At 41.2% G+C, this 17,756-nt stretch overlaps 1 protein-coding gene across 1 annotated transcript; it reads left to right on the top strand.

Moving 5' to 3' along the window:
- The first annotated feature begins 145 nt into the window (after nucleotides 1-145).
- On the top strand, nucleotides 146-2,977 carry LOC104234262 (uncharacterized). Its single transcript, XM_009787802.1, has 5 exons — nucleotides 146-548; nucleotides 645-1,080; nucleotides 2,036-2,240; nucleotides 2,354-2,542; nucleotides 2,660-2,977. Exons 1-5 carry the CDS (start codon nucleotides 146-148, stop codon nucleotides 2,975-2,977), a joined length of 1,551 nt encoding a protein of 516 aa, XP_009786104.1.
- The last annotated feature ends 14,779 nt before the right edge of the window (nucleotides 2,978-17,756 follow it).

Raw genomic sequence — 17,756 nt, 5'->3', positions numbered from 1 at the left:
AGTAAGCTAGGCTGAATTCAAAGATGAACTGCTGATTCGATTTGGGGAGGAATTAATGGGAGACATAGTAGAGGAGTTCAACAAGCTAAGTCAGACTGGGACAGTGGATGAATTTTTGGGTAAGTTTGAAGACTTAAAGGCCTAGATGTTGATCAGGAATCTTAACTTAGATGAGTCACACTTCATATCTAGCTTCATTGGGGCTCTGAATGAAGAGATTAGGTTTGGTATGAAGCTATTCAAACCTATAACTCTACGATTTGCGGTAGAACAAGGTAGGCTACAAGAGAAGGCCATCGAAGCTGCTCTCAAGCGTACAAAAATGGTAACCAAACTCTCTCTGATCACTGGCAACTCTAGTATTGCCAAGGCACCTATTGCAACTGTAGTTAAACCAAATTCATTCTGGCTTAGTCATGAGAGTTATGAGTATAGGAAGAGCAACCATTTGTGTTACAAATGTGGTAAGAAGTATACCCAAGGCCATCAATGCAAGAAGAAGCAATTGAACAGTATGATAGGGACAACAGAAGTTCCTACTGAAATTGGTGAGATAGGAGAAGATCAGAACTCTGCAGGGCTAATCATTGAAGGAGAAGTGGAATAAGAGGTCATAAAGGCAGTATGTTTGAATGCCCTATCAGGTGATAACAAAGGGGTTAATACCATACTGGTGCGTGGTACTATAGGTAACAGGAAACTACCAGTGTTAATTGACTCTGGGAGTACTCACAGTTTCATTGATGCCACCACAATTAAGGAGTCAGGGTACCAAGCCCAACCCTGCCCACCAGTGAGAGTGACAGTAGCTGATGGGAACTATGTTATGTGCACTTCGATTTGCATGAGCTACCAGTGGAAAATGCAAGGTAGACCCTTCCAAGAGAACTTACTGATTATCCCAATTGGGGGTTGTGACATGGTTATGGGAAATAATTGGATGAAGAAGCATAATCCAACCAAATTCGACCATGAGAAGATGTGTGTTACTATTGGTAAGAAGGGCAACAAGCTGGTATTGCAGGGCATCACTGAAGAAGGGAAGTTGACTATGATCACCAGTGGAACCATGGGGAAAATGTTAAGAAAGGGTCAGGCTCTAATAGCTCACTCATTCATGATGAGTGCTTGTAGACAATAAATTTGCGTCGAGAAAATAAAATCAAAACCGAAAATATCGCAACAATCGTAGTATTTTATTTTGAATATTTGAGTGTTACAATCTCTATGAATCCTTTGATTCTTCTTTCCAATACTAAATAAATTCAAGGGCTTTCGAGCTTGATCTTGAATCTATATTTGTTGCCATAAATGATGATATTGAATTCAACTAGCACAAACTTTGATTTGAACTCGTACTCCTTGAACCTTGATTTGTTCTTCGTTGTTGAGCTTGAACTTGATTTTTTCTTCATTCTTGAGCTAGAACTTGATTTCTTGAACTTGAACTTGATTGCTTGAAGCTCAAAACTTGTGGAGGAATTTGCAGCGTTTGATCCACGAGCTCTTTCTTGCTTCTTGTTATAACTTCTGGTGTCTTTTCTAAGTTATGCAGACCCCTATTTATAGTCGTGGAAGGGAGGAGTTGTGATAAGAACAAACTCTTTCCGACCAATCAAATTGAAGTGTGACATGGCCACATTTGATTGGCCAGAACATGTCACTTGCACACGTGGCGCGATTTCATTGGCCTTTTAGTGTGATTGGGCATGCCTTGTTATTTTGAGACGTGGCATGGTCCTATTGGCTCTTCCGCTTGACTTGGCGCGCCACGTCATTTGACATGTGGCGCCAATTTGGGCCTCTAGGAAGATGACATCTTGGGCCTGATGAATTGGGCTCATCACTTTAGCCCAATTAAATGGGCTAGCCCAATGAATTAAGACTTACTTATTTAATCCATATATATTGGACTTATATAATTAATTCAATCATATTAGCCCATAGTATTTATTTGGACCAATATATCTCGAATTTAAAATATAGTTCAAATTATTTTATGAATTTAGTTTATGTAAAATTTATATGCCTACAGTGTTGTTAAGGTAGAAGAGCAAGACCCAATTGGGGAGGCCATTGAGGAGGTACTGCAACAATACTCAGATGTATTTGCTAAGCTAAAGACCTTGCCTCCTGTCAGAACCTTAGATCACACCATACCCTTAAAACCTAGGGCTATGCCAGTCAGTTTGAGGCTCTATAGATACAACTACTCTCAGAAGGAAGAATTAGAAAGACAGGTCAAGGAGATGCTCACTAATGGCATCATACAGCATAGCTAATCACCTTTTTCTTCACCAGCTTTACTTGTTAAGAAGAAATATAGTTCTTGGAGGTTTTTTATAGACTATAGGGGTTGAATGACATTACAATAAAGGATAAATATCCAATACCCATTGTGGATGATCTATTAGATGAGCTAAGTGGGTCTGTGATGTTTTCCAAAGTAGATTTGAGGGCTGGTTATCACCATATTAGAATGAAGGTGGAAGATGTGTACAAGACTGCATTCAGAACTCATATGGGCCACTATGAGTTTAAGGTGATACAATTTGGGCTGACCAATGCTCCAACCACCTTCCAAGCTTTGATGAACCAGGTTTTTCAACCTTTCCTTCGAAAATTTATGTTAGTTTTCTTTGATGACATACTTATATAGAACTTATCGGAGAAGGAACATGTAACTCATTTGAGTGCAGTATTTGACACCTTAAGGAAACACTCCTTATTTGCTAAAAGGTCTAAGTGTTCCTTTGGTCAGTCCAAAGTTGAATATTTGGGGCATATCATAACTGTAGAAGGAGTATCAACTGATCCTTCCAAAATCAAGGCCATGATCGAATGGCCTAAACCCAACTGTGTGAGAGCTTTGAGGGGATTCTTGGGATTGACTAGGTACTATAGGAAGTATGTTGCCAATTATGGCACCATTTGCAGACCTTTGACTGACTTATTAAGAAAGGAAGCCTTTAAGTGAAATGAGGAGGAAAATTTAGCATTTGAGAGATTGAAGAAGGCTATGACTTCTACACCTGTGTTGGCACTACCTGACTACAACAAGGAGTTCATAGTGGAAACTGATACTAGCCAAATGGGCATTGGGGCTGTACTAATGCAGGAAGGTAGGCCAATAGCTTACTTTAGCAAGGTCTTGGCTCCAAGACACAAGGGTAAATCCAACTATGAAAAGGATTGATAACGCCAAACTATGCCTTATACAAAGACACACACGGACTTAGCAAATATAATCTGAGTAATTCTGCCTAGAGTCGAACCACAGAGAAATAACTTATCAATTACTTTTGACAGATTTACTAAATTCACAGAATCAATTTTCCCAAACTTTGTAATTCACAATTGATGATATCTCTAACAACTAAAGTCTGAAAATAATTAACAGCTGAAATTAACTATGCTTGATGTGTAAACAGTTAGAATAAGGTCTAAGGTAATGGTTTCTCCCGTGGTGATTTCCTTGGTTGTACGTTTCTTATAGCGATGCCTTAGTTGTCTCTATCAATCAAGAACTCTCCGGCTATCATAAATCTCTCTCAAGCAATTATGATAATTTACTAGACGCACTCTCTCAAGCTACGTTAGCTAGATTCACATTACCGTTCTTTTAGATTGCACCCGAGATATCGTTATCTCTAATACAATCTCTAAACCCTCGGTTATGACTCTCGTCTATACTCCGGGAGTGATGTTGTTCAAATAACTACCTAAATATTCACTCTCTCTCAAGAAGATACATAATAAATAGGAACGGATAATTGAGGGTCCTTTCAACTAACTACAATCAAAACGTAGATGAACAAATAGAGATTAACAACCAATTCAAATTATATTATTATAACAACCAAGTCATCCCCAATGGGTTTCACCAAAACCTTAGATTAAAGTATTTAGCTACTCATGACAACGTAAGAATAAACTATGAAAATATTCATAATGGAAAAATTGCAAGAAAATTAGAAGAGAATAAGAACTATGATATTTTGGGTGATCTCTCACACTTGTTCTTCTTGCCAAAATAATCTCAAAATCAGCTCTCCCTTCTTGGGCAAGTTTCCTACATCTTATAAGGATTTTACAAAAGTTTTCCCGACTTGACACTTTGGCCCTTTAAAATTTGGGTTGTGAACATGCCGCCGCGGCGTCGACTGCGGCGTCGACTGCGGCGCTGACCGCGGAGAACACTGCCTCCAACCGCAGTGCATGTGCTGAGCCTTTTTTTCTCTATGTTCCTTCTCTTTTTGCTTTTTTGTGTTTGGGTACCTCTTGAGTGGGTGTTTTATTCACGTTATTGCCTCTAAACACTTCATGTTGCTTCCTCACATCTTATATTCCTTGCGAAACCAAATAGCATTAATTAAAGCATTTTATTGGCAACTTACATTATAAAACAACAATAAAGCATGAGCAATTATGGTGTAAATAACAATTATATAGCCTATTATCAACACCCCACACTTAAATTATTGCTAGTCCTCGAGCAATTCACCACACTCCATAAAAATTCATTTCCTATGTTTTTCCCTCAACGACTCACGCCATGAACATTTCACAAGAGTTACACCTAGTAGTGAACAACTTTTACCTCAAGAATCAAGTTTTCCGTACCCTGTAACATTTGCACTTACTCAAACCACTCTACATAATAGTCAAGATGCACCTTTCTTTTGTGAATCACATTCCCTCACATCACACAAGAGAGTAGTTCCATATATATAATGATAGTGATAACAATTAGGAACACAAATAGACAGAATTCGCTCACTCTCCAAAAAGAACATTCACATGCCACAAAGATGCACCATAGGCTTGCCCCTAGTGTAGTACTCAACTAATCGAGCCTCACTTAGTCTAAGATCAATAGGACTTTATTTGGTTGTAATGTAGGCTAAGGGACGGGTAGGATACATTTGGATATAGTGACTAACCTCCCTAAGAACTTTTAGTACAATTACGTTGAATTTAAAAATGATCATTTTGTAAGCCAACACTCCCCCGCATTTATTTAAACATCCTCATGCATTAGGTGCAATTTGTACAAGCTACCACTTGTTAATCACGACAAAATATATATGAACTTTTTTTTTTGTGGTGCTTTTCTTTTTACGCTTCACATTCTGCACATTTTCTCTATTTCCATGGTTCCACTTCAAAAACCAAACCACCACCCCACACTTTTGTTTTCACATAATCTCAATACCAATCTAGTGCTTAGTGATAGGGAGGAAAATTGGTTCAGACAGCAGGCTATTCAAACAAATGGTTAAGGTTCACATTGTGGTTGCCAAAGAAACAGGCTTATAGGCTCAACGGGGTTAACTGAGATGTAATGCATTTATGTGGGTTCACTTTATATGTCCGGCTCAACAAATAAATGTCTGTATCACTTCTAAAACCGAATGAAGCTACTATTTTGCTTTGCAAACACACAGGGCAAGTTCTAGGCATCAAATGTACAACATGGAATACAATGATACTCACACCCACATGGCACATGACTCACTCCAGATTAGTTTATCAAAACATTCTCTTTTGAGTGTTCAAGTTAGGTACAAACATACAATTTTTAAGGCACTTAAACAAGATTCAACCCTTGAAGCTAAGCGCTACACTCTAGCGTCTATCGTGTTCGGGTGTAAGAACGCTAAGGGTTTTTTTCTTCAATTTTAAGCTCGTCACCCATTAATCCTAACCTAAAACAACAAAAAAAAAATCTACCTATACCCGGTTCAAGCTAAACCCTTGAAAAAGAATCGTGGCCTAAAGAAAAACCAAGGGGGAGTTACTACACTACCTAAGAAATAAAAATCTTTTTGGTGTTTTCTATAGACTAGCTTCCCTCAAGAAAATTTGTCTAAAGAATCCGTCATTAGGAAGAGTCTTTATATTTCAAAAAAAAATTCTCGACTTAGTCCCTCAAGAACCCCGCCGAAAGAGATCCATTGTCGGGACAAGTCGCTTCTATTTTAACTTCCTAAAAAAAACCAATACTCTATTTCTAAAGCAACTAACACAAAACAAAGACAAACAGATAATATTCACAAGTACAACATACAACAAAGTTTACCCCACCCCACACTTAAAATTAAGACATGTCCTCATGGCTTGACAATATAAAGATTAGTGAGGTAAAGAAACTTCCCTGAAGGGTCACTCTTGATCTGAAACTGTGTCTGGGTTAACGTTGCAGGCGCGACCCAGTGCTCTCAACCAACCCATGAATTTCTTTTCCGACATCACCTGTCGGTCAGCCACAACATCCATGGAGGTCCGCAGTCCAGTCATTTCCCGCTCCAAAGCATCCATCTGAGTTCTCCGACGTGGCTGTGACGATACTGCCTCGTCCCCTCTAGGAGGGGATGTGATCTCAACAGCTTCAGTAGCATTAGAATCATCCTCAGACTCAAACTCATCAGACGAGTCATCATTGCGTCGTACAGGCTCTCGTCCCTCTTGCCCAATTTTTCTCGCCCGAAAAGGGGTTTTTATAGGTAATTTCCCATCAACTCGGGAGTTCTCAGGAACATTATCAAGGCGGCATATACGGGTAATAGGCGAAGGGAAGTAGTGGCCTTTGCTTAGTTCGGGCAATCGGATGAACATTTCTTCAGAGAGGACTCGGGCGACATCAAACCCTTAGTGAGTCATGAAGTAGTAGATCATAGCGGCCTGTGACCCATTTACATCGGTGGTATTGCTGGATGGTAGCAACCGAGTGGTGATGACAGTGAGCCAACATTTGGCCTCCCAAGTAAGAGACTTGGAATGCAGAGTCGTCGATTGTGCTACTCATTTGGGCTGTCTGCCTGGTATACAGATGACCTCCAGAATTCTGTCCCAGTCATCCATCGGGCGACTAGTCATGATGTAATGATCATTACCCGTGAATGCGGGGAGGTGATACACTCTGCGGATGACATCTATATAAGCATTAACCGGGGTGTTGCGCACAGTCACAACCTTGTCCTCGTGTTCTGGCAGGTTTGCATAGAATTCCCTCACTAACTGAATATTTGCTTCCTCGGGAGCCTCAAAGAAGATGTCCAACTGACACCTTCGTAGCTCATCAAATATATTGGGGCATTCCCTCACCAAAGCCTTCCTGTCGATATGGACCTCATGGAGTAACTTCCTGGCAAGTTTCTAATTGTACCTTGCCTCTGCTTCTGCAGAGACGAACCGAGTGCTATCAAACTGTGGTGCACTGGTTTGGCCCCTAGCTCGTGAGGAGCCTCCTAGGCCACTAGTGCTATCAAACTGTGTTTCGTCTCTTACGGGCTGAACTCATAATACCTGTCAAAACAGAGAAACACGTATTAGGATGAGCATAAAATGTGTGACTATGGGTGGTTACTCAGACTTCACCACAACCATGTCACAACATCTCCTTATATCACTATTAAGGCAATTTCTCAAACACATTGTGGGCAAGGCATTATCTTCATATTCATGGCCCCAAGGGAATCAAGAAAACTTTCTCAATTCAACTATCTACTACACCCACACATTCCACACTCTTTGTTAACCATCACCCACCAACAACACCATTCCAAACATTCAAAATACAGCCCCTTCACCAGACATATGCTAAAAATGAAATTACACTAAAAAGAAGAAGAAGAACTAAACAAAACAAAATCTTATTACTACTACTACATTAGAACAACATGAACTAGCATAATGCAACAAAAACAATAGAAGAAAAGGAGAAGGGGGGTCGAAAACATACCTTGGGGGGAAGAAGATGAGGGGTGTTGTGAAGGAGGAAGAAGAAGAAGAGAGTATGGATGGGAGGGTTTGGAGGGGAGGGTTAGAGAGAGAGAGAGAAGTGGGGATTTTAGGAGGGGGATTGTTTATTATGATATAGGGAAGGGTTTTAAAATTCAAAAGAAGAGTGGGAAAAGAAAAAAAATTTAACATTTCAGCGAACGTCGCCGCGATCGACGCTGCGAGACAGAGTCTCCCGCGGTCGACAACGCGGCCACAGTGAAAAAATTGACGTCCAGGGATTTCCGTGGTCCTCACCGCGGTCCGCGGTCTCGGCTGGCAAAGTTTTTTTTTTTATTATTTTTTTACTACACTTACAACACATTCGTGGTTGCCTCCCACGTAGCGCCTGATTTAACGTCGCGGCACGACGCAAGTAGTTGAGCCATCACTCCTCCTTCGCGTACTGGGGTTCTTTCAAATTGATCACCACTGTATCCCCTTTTTCTTCATCTATTCCAAGGTAATGTTTTAACCTTTGCCCATTTACTAAGAACTTGTTCGTCCCATCTTCTGACTCGATCTCAACAGCTCCACTTGCAAACATTTGCACCACTCTAAATGGCCCTGACCATCGGGATTTTAACTTACCCGGAAACAATCTCAACCTTGAATTATACAATAATACCTTGTCACCGGGGTTGAAATTTCTGTCCACAATGTGCTTGTCATGCATCTTCTTCATTCTTTCCTTGTAGAGCCTCATGCTTTCAAAGGCTTGATATCTAAATTCTTCCAGCTCATGCAACTCTATCAGTCGATTTTGTCCAGCTGCTTTGGGATCCATGTTCAATTGTTTCAATGCCCACCAAGCTCGATGTTCTACTCCACAGGCAGGTGACAGGCCTTCCCAAGTACCAACTTGTATAGTGACATACCTATTGGTGTTTTGAACGCAGTTCTATAGGCCCAGAGTGCGTCATCAAGCTTCTTTGCCCAATCAGTTCGTGTGGCATTCACCGTCTTGGTTAGTACATTTTTTATCTCCCTGTTGGACACTTCAACTTGCCCACTGGTTTGCGGATGGTAAGGGGTAGCCACCTTGTGGCGTACATCATACTTTGCAAGCAATTTCTCGAAGGCTCTATTACAGAAGTGAGTGCATCCATCACTGATGATCGCTCTTGGTATCCCAAATCGGGTGAATATATTCTTTTTCACAAAATCTATCACCACTCTTGCATCATTAGTGGGCAACACTGCAGCTTCCACCCATTTAGACACGTAATCTACAATAACAAGTATGTATTTATTGCCAAATGAGCTGACGAAGGGGCCCATGAAGTCAATCCCCAAAACATCAAACACATCTACCTCTTGAATCAGGTTCATGGGCATCTCGTGGCGACGGGAAATGTTCCCGGTTCGCTGACATTCGTCACAGCCCTTCACCCATAGGTGTGCATCTCTAAACACTGTTGGTCAAAAGAACCGGACTCTAGCACTTTCGCAGTTGTTCTGGCTCCTCCAAAATGTCCTTCATATGCTAATGCGTGACAAGCTTACAAAATAGAAGATTGTTCTATCTCGGGGACACACCTCCGGATCATATTATCAACACAGATTCTAAACAAATAAGGCTCGTCCCAATAATACATGCGGCAATAACGATAAAACTTTTTCTTTTGGACAGATGAAAGGTCATAGGGAACAATACCGCAGGCCAGGTAGTTTGCAAAATTTGCATACCATGGCGCTTCCTCAAGACTGGCTGCGAGTAGCAGCTCATATGGAAAGGTTTCCAGGATCTCTTCGACCTCGACTAATTTTTCAGCTCCTTCAAGTCGCGATAGATGATCAGCGACTTGATTTTTTGTGCCCTTACGGTCACAAATTTCGAGGTCGAATTCTTGCAACAGTAGCACCCAACAAATCAAGCGCGGCTTAGACTCCTTTTTCTCAATTAGGTACTTGAGTGTTGCATGGTTAGTGTATACAATTACCTTGGAACCAATCAGATATGATCGGAACTTGTCAAACGCAAACACCACCGCCAACGCCAACATCTCCTTCTCCGTCACTGTGTAATTAAGTTGTGCACCGCTTAGCGTTCTCTTTGCGTAGTAAATTGGGTGCATCAACTTATCTTTTCGCTGCCCCAAGACTGCTCCTATAGCATAGTCGCTGGCATCACACATGAGCTCAAATGATTACTCCCAGTTGGGTGCAACAATGATGGGTGCAGTGATCAATCTCTTCTTCAGTTCCTCAAATGCCAACCTGCAATCATTAGAAAACACAAAGGGTTGATCCTTTTCAAGGAGTTTGCATAATGGGTTAGCAATTTTGGAAAAATCTTTATGAAACGCCGGTAGAATCCAGCATGTCCAAGAAAACTTCTCACCGCCTTGACTGAAGTGGGCGTTGGTAACTTCTCAACCTTAGCATGGTCGACCTCAATTCCTTTACTGGACAATCGATGCCCCAGGACTATACCTTCTTGTACCATAAAATGGTACTTCTCCCAGTTTAGCACTAAGTTTGTCTTCACACATCGTTTAAGCACTCTCCTTAAGTTGTGAAGATAGTCTTTGAATGAATCTCCCACCACGGAGAAATCATCCATAAAGACCTCCATAATATCCTCCACCATGTCTGTGAAGATGGCTAACATCCATCGTCGAAAAGTGGCGGGTGCATTGCAAAACCCAAAAGGCATTCTCCGAAAGGCAAAGATGCCACACAGACATGTGAAAGACGTTTTCTCTCTATCTTCGGGGGCTATTAATATCTGATTGTACCCCAAATATCCATCCAAGAAATAGAAGTGCGATCGCCCAGCCAGCCTGTCCAACATTTGGTCAATGAAAGGTAGGGGGAAATGGTCCTTTTGGGTGGATGTGTCCAATTTCCTGTAATCTATGCAGATACGCCACTCTGTGACTGTACGAGTTAAGATCAACTCATTGTTCTCATTTTTTACAACAGTCATCCCCCCTTTTTCGGTACACATTGGACAGAGCTGACCTAATTACTATCAGAGATGGGGAAGATGATTCCCGCATCTAACCATTTGATTACTTCTTTCTTTACAACCTCTTTCATGTTAGGGTTCAGCCTTCGCTGGTGTTCCCTGGAAGGTCTGTGCCCCTCTTCCAGGAGAATCTTCTGCATACAGAAAGCTGGGCTGATACCCTTTATGTCTGCCATGGTCCAGCCAATGACAGTCTTGTTTTCCTACAGTACCCGTACGAGCCGTTCTACCTGCACATCTAACAAACCGGATGATATGATAACAGGCAAGGTCGAATCAGGGCCTAAGAACACATACCTGAGGTGATCTAGGAGTGGCTTTAGTTCCAACTTGGGTGGTTTCTCTATTGATGGCTTTGCTGGAGGAGTGGCCCTTTTTTCTAGATCAAGGGACTCGAACTGAGGTTCCCTTGACCAAAATCCTCGGCCTTCCAGTGCCATGACCCATTCAGCTAACCCTTCACCATCCATTTCTTCTAAATTTGTCAGACATGCCTCCAATGGATCTTTTACAGTTAGGGTCATATCATCTTCTTGTAGGATTACATCCACTGCTTCAACTAGAGAGCAATTAGCATATTCACCGGGTCTCCTCATAGATTGTTGAACATTGAATATGACTTCTTCATCGTTCAATCTCATTTTTAATTCCCCAGTTTCACAGTCGATCAGTGCTCTCCCCGTGGCTAAAAATGGTCTCCCTAAAATAAGGGGTATCTCCTCATCCACCTGACAATCCAAGATAACAAAGTCTGCAGGGAACACGAACTTTCCCACTTGTACCAACACATCATCAAGAATAACAGTGGGCCTCTTCACTGTGCGGTCAGCCAGCTGTAGCAGCATCGAAGTTGGCCTAGCTCTACCAATGCCCAGTTTGGTGTACATAGCCAGCGACATCAGATTTATGCTGGCTCCCAATTCACACAACGTCTTTGCAAAGGCATAACTTCCAATTGTTCATGGAATAGTGAAGCTACCTGGGTCCAACATCTTTTGAGCTATCGGTTTTGCCACCACTGCGCTGCAGGTTTGTGTCAAAGTTACAGTGGATAGATCCTGAAAATCAAACTTCCATGATATTAGATCTTTCATCATCTTAGCATAGCTGGGCATCTCCCTCAAGGCATCTATCAAAGGAATATTCAACTGAATTTGACGCAACATCTCCATGAACTTCTTATATTGGTTTGCCTTCTTTTGTTTGACCAGTCTCTGAGGGAAGGGTGCAGGTATCACCCTTTGTGCATTGCTTGTTGGCTTCTCTCTGTTAGAATATTCTGGCACAAAAGGTGACACCTGTTCTGCAACTTGCTCATTCATCTTATCTTTGCCTTTTTCCTCCTGACTCTGCTCAACCACCACTTCAGTAAGTTCTGTTTGCTCCTCTACCCCTAATTGAACTGGAGTGGTTGGTGTAGTGTCCTTGCTGGCTTGTGCAATTTCCTGCTCTATGTCTAAATCTCTCCCATTCCGGAGACTTACTGCCATCAGCTGATTCGGGTTTTGGTCCTTGGGGTTTATGTTTGTGTCTGCAGGCAGAGTTCCCTGAGGACGGTTGTTCAAAGCCATGGACAGCTGACCCAGCTGCGTTTCAATATTCTTTTATGGCTGAATCATGCACTGCCAATTTTTCATGCACTTTATTATTTGTCCCAATGAGTTGCTGAAGCATACTTCTGATTTCCACCATGTTGTTATCTTGCTGCTGAGAGGGTGGTTGGTATGTCAATTGTTACTGATTTTGCTGTGGATAGCCTTGTGGTTTCTGATATGGTACTGGCACCAATTGGTTTTGAGGGTGCATACCCCCAGGCTGCTGCATATTAGGCATGTACTGCTGATTTTGATGCGGTCTCCACTACTGTGGTCCTTGCCTCTAACCCCTATAGTTGTTGACATAATTCATATCTTCCCTTGCCCCTTGATTTTTACCTTCTCCGCTCCATGAACACACATAAGACTTATTAATACAAGGTGTACACAGTCCCCCATTTGTTGTATCAACAATGTGCACCTGTTTTGTACACATCTCATCAATCTTCTTTGTCAATATGCTCATCTGGGTCATGAGTGAGGCCATGTTCTCTACATGTGAATTATTTGGGTCAAGAGGAACTGAATGCACTATGGGTGCCAGTGTTGTACCTCTAGTCATCCACCCCAAATTTTGTGACATCTTATCGAGAAGGATTTTGCACTCAGTGAACGTTTTACTTTAAAATGCACCTCCAGCTGACGCATCCACATTTGCTTTCAAATTGTCAGCTAGCCCCATGTAGAATCTCTGGCCGAGCATCTAGTCTGGAATGCCATGGTAAGGACACTTCACTAACATCCCTTTAAACCTTTCCCAAGTTTCTTGCAAGGACTCAGAAGGCTGCTGCCTATACTGTAATATGTTATCAATTTGTTTTGCAGTCTTGTTAGGTTGATAGAACTTGTTCAGGAACTGCTTGACTAATTCCTCCCAAGTGATGATAGAGTTGATAGGGAGCGAATTTAGCCAAGTCTGAGCTTCCCCGGTTACCGAGAATGGAAACAATATCAGCTTGATATCTTCCGGAGTTGCATTTGGATGCCTTTGGGTCATACAGATTGACAGAAAATTCTTCAAGTATTGTTGCGGGTCTTCAATGTGTGACCCGGAGAACAGTCCTTTCTTCTGCAGCAGATGCAACATGTTGTTGGTGATCTGGAATGTCTCCACTTGAATTGCGGGCACAACTATCGCAGTGGCCAGATTATCAGTTGTGGGTTGTGCCCAGTCATAAAGTGCAGCTTCGGGCACAAAAGGTGCCACCCTTTTGACATTTAAGTCAGCTGGCTCAATCCTGACGTTTCCGTTGATGTTATCTACGTCACCCATGTCAAATTCGAGTTGGTGTGATTGTTGAGATTGTTGAAGTCTTTTGTTGGCACGGTTCAATGCCCTGAATATTTTCTCGGGGTCTGAGAGTCTTTCTAGCAGTTCTCCAGTCCTCGAAGAACTTCTAGGCATACACTTGTTTCCCACAAAAGTTCAAACGTTAGAATTTCAATGAAAAGATTGGGTATAGAGAAAACTGACTACACTTAAATTTTTTGTATTTCTCTCAATTGTAATTGATAACACCGTTAATTCCCCGGCAACGGCGCCAAAATTTGATAACGCCAAACTATGCCTTATACAAAGACACACACGGGCGTAGCAAATATAATCTGAGTAATTCTGCCCAGAGTTGAACCACAGAGAATTAACCTATCAATTACTTTTGACGGATTTACTAAATTCACAGAACCAATTTCCCCAAACTTTGTAATTCACAATTGATGATATCTCTAACAACTAAAGTCTGAAAATAATTAACAGCTGAAAATTAACTATGCTTGATGTGTAAACAGTTGGAATAAGGTCTAAGGTAATGGTTTCTCCCGTTGGTGATTTCATTGGTTGTACGTTTCTTATAGCGATGCCTTAGTTGTCTCTATCAATCAAGAACTCTCCGGCTATCATAAATCTCTCTCAAGCAATTATGATAATTTACTAGACGCACTCTCTCAAGCTACGCTAGCTAGATTCACATTACCGTTCTTTTAGATTACACCCGAGATATCGTTATCTCTAATCCAATCTCTAAACCCTCGGTTATGACTCTCGTCTATACTCCGGGAGTGATGTTGTTCAAATAACTACCTAAATATTCACTCTCTCTCAAGAAGATACATAATAAATAGGAACGGATAATTGAGGACCCTTTCAACTAACCACAATCAAAACGTAGATGAACAAATAGAGATTAACAATCAATTCAAACTATATTAATATAACAACCAAGTCATCCCCAATGGATTTCACCAAAACCTTATATTAAAGTATTTAGATACTCATGACAACGTAAGAATAAACTACGAAAATATTCATAATGGAAAAATTGCAAGAAAATTAGAAGAGAATAAGAACTATGATGTTTTGGGTGATCTCTCACACTTGTTCTTCTTGCCAAAATAATCTCAAAATCAGCTCTCCCTTCTTGGGCAAGTTTCCTACATCTTATAAGGGTTTTACCAAAGTTTTCCCGACTTGACACTTTGGCCCCTTAAATTTTGGGCTGTGAACATGCCGTCGCGGCCGCGGCGTCGACCGCGGCGCTGATCGCGGAGTACACTGCCTCCAACCGCGGTGCGTATGCTGGACCTTTTTGTCTCCACGTTCCTTCTCTTTTTGCTCTTTTGTGTTTGGGTACTTCTTGAGTGGGTGTTTTCTTCACGTTATTGCCTTTAAACACTTCATGTTGCTTCCTCACATCTTATATTCCCTGCGAAACCAAATAGCATTAATTAAAGCATTTTATTGGCAACTTACATTATAAAACAACAACAAAGCATGGGCAATTATGGTGTAAATAACAACTATATAGCCTATTATCAAGGACTATATGGCTCTGCTGAATGCAGTGGAAAAGTGGAGACAATATTTACAATACAAACATTTTGTGGTGAGAACTGACCATCACAACTTGAAATACCTCCTAGAACAAAGGGTGTCTACTACTATACAGCAAAAAGGACTAACCAAATTGCTTGGATTGGACTATGAGGTGCAGTATAAGAAGGGGTCTGAAAATAAGGTTGTTGATGCCCTTTCTAGACAGCAAGAAGGTTCAACAGTTCAAAGGAACCAACTACAGGGTGCATTGCAGGCCATCAGTATTTTAGTCCCTGCATGGGTGCAAGAAATCACACATAGCTATGAAGGGGGCCCTAAAGCTACAGAAATCATTAGCCAAATAGTTGTGACTCAACAAGGACCCAACATATGGCACTACACTGCCAGCATACTCAGGAAGAAAGGAAAAATTTATATTGGTACTAATGGTAGGCTCAGAAATCAGTTGATATCAACCTTTCATGACTCTCCTATGGGTGGACACTCAGGACAGCTTGGAACTCTAAAAAGACTATCACAAATATTTTATTGGCCAGGGATGAAACAGATGGTTATTGATCATGTGGCTAGTTGTGATGTATGTCTCAAAAGCAAAGATGACAACATGGCCTACCCTGGGTTGCTGCAGCCCCTACCAATCCGTAACCAGGCCTGGAGCCACATCAGTATGGACTTTATAGAAGGGTTGCCCAAGTCTAGGAACAAAGATGTTATCCTTATAGTTGTGGATAGATTAACAAAGTATGCACATTTAATAACACCTGCTCACCCTTACACAACAACATCTGTAGCTGAGGTGTTTTGGAAGAAGATACATTGCTTACATGGGATTCTAGAATCTATAGGGACAGACAAAGACAAGGTGTTCCTAAGCCACTTTTGGCAAGCCCTATTCAAACTCCTAGGGACTCAGCTTCATTACAGCACTACCTATCACCCTCAAAGTGATGGCCAAACTGAAAGGGTCAACAGGTGTCTGGAGAACTATCTCAGGTGTATGACTGCTAATAGGCCAACACAGTGGAGACAATGGTTAACTGTTGCAGAATGGTGGTACAACACCAATTTCCACACCAGCTTACAGTGCACCCCTTTTGAAGCACTATACAAATTCTCACCCCCACAACTGTCATTGGGCCCCTTATTGGAGATTGTGGTACCAGCTGCTGAAGACACAATGATGCATAGACAACAAATGCAGCAACTATTGAAGGACAACCTCACTAAAGCACAAGAAAGGATGAAACACTATGCTGATAAAAGGAGAACAGATAGGGAGTTTCAAGTTGGGAATTTCGTGTATTTGAAATTGCAACCCTATAGACAGACATCTCTAGCATTAAGAAGAAACTTGAAGTTGAGCTCTAAATACTATGACCCCTACAAGATCCTAGCAAGAATTGGCAAAGTGGCTTACAAACTGGATCTTCCGCCTGAATCTAAGGTCCACCCTGTGTTTCATGTGTCTTTACTCAAGAAGAAGGTGGAAGATAGAGTAGTAGTGCAGATCACACTACCAATCACTGGCGAGGATGACAAGTTTCTAGTGCAACCAGTGGCAATCTTGCAGAGGCAGCTTATTAAGAGGGACAACTCTGCCGCGGTAAGGGTTCTGGTACAGTGGTCAAATCTCACTCCAGAAGATGCCACTTGGGAGGATTATCATTACATCAAGGCAAGGTTTCCAGATTTTGATTCCAACCCTTGAGGACAAGGATTGTTTGAAGAGGGTGAGTATGTCATGATCCAATACGAAGTGCAGCAGCTGGGATTCGAAATGAAGAAAACAATAACAGAAAATGGGAAGGGAATAACAAAAATTTGAATGAACGACTAGGATTAATTTAAGCTTTAATGAGCTCCAAGGGCCACGATTTGGCCATGTCAGCTGAAGGTTGTTATAACCAACTGCATGAGAGAGAGGGAGGCATCGTTCATCAGAGTAATTCTCTTTCTCTCTCTTCGATTCTCTCTTCTCTTTTCTCACTCTCTTATCCTTCTTCTTCCTAACATATCTCTTTCTTCTCTTCTTCTTTCTTCTTCTTCTTCAGGTTACTGCAACCATGGAGTCTAGTTAGAAATAGTCAATTTCCATTCAGTTGTAATCGTTAGATTTCCTTTATCAATAGAACAGAAAATTGTACAAAAAACATTCTATTTCCATTATTGTATTTTGATTCCTTAATTCAAATTGAGTTCATTACATTAACCAATATGCCACATTACAAGAATTTCATAATTTACTAGACTAATCAAATATCCAAATAGAACTGAACCAATACAAAGAGAAACATATCTCCTTATAATCTATGATAGGTCTTTGTGAATACATATCAAGTGGTAATGCGTGTTTTATAGACACAGGTGGCACATTAACTGATTTCTATGTAGAAATTCCAGGACAATCTATCTATTCGCGTCTTGAAGAATGTTTCCGTTGACCTTTCTAATTATGAGAATGCCCCAGTAGGAGAATTTTGGAGGATCTTACTGGTAAACTGATTCCCCACAGTCCAAAGATTTCTATTGATATGATAGAACGTGAGATGATGAGTCTTACTGCTAAGGTAAG

Source organism: Nicotiana sylvestris, chromosome 12 (genome assembly GCF_000393655.2).
Source record: "Nicotiana sylvestris chromosome 12, ASM39365v2, whole genome shotgun sequence".
Classification (NCBI taxonomy): domain Eukaryota; kingdom Viridiplantae; phylum Streptophyta; class Magnoliopsida; order Solanales; family Solanaceae; genus Nicotiana; species Nicotiana sylvestris.
The sequence above is the reverse complement of the archived record's forward strand: the minus strand, read 5'-3'. Positions and strand labels throughout refer to the sequence as shown.

Coding starts and splice junctions, on each gene's coding strand:
- LOC104234262 (XM_009787802.1), top strand. CDS start 146: ATGTTGATCAGGAATCTTAACTTAGATGAGTCACACTTCATATCTAGC. Junction 549..644: donor AGAAGTTCCTACTGAAATTG/GTGAGATAGGAG, acceptor ATGCCCTATCAG/GTGATAACAAAGGGGTTAAT. Junction 2,241..2,353: donor AGGAAGAATTAGAAAGACAG/GTCAAGGAGATG, acceptor TATAGACTATAG/GGGTTGAATGACATTACAAT.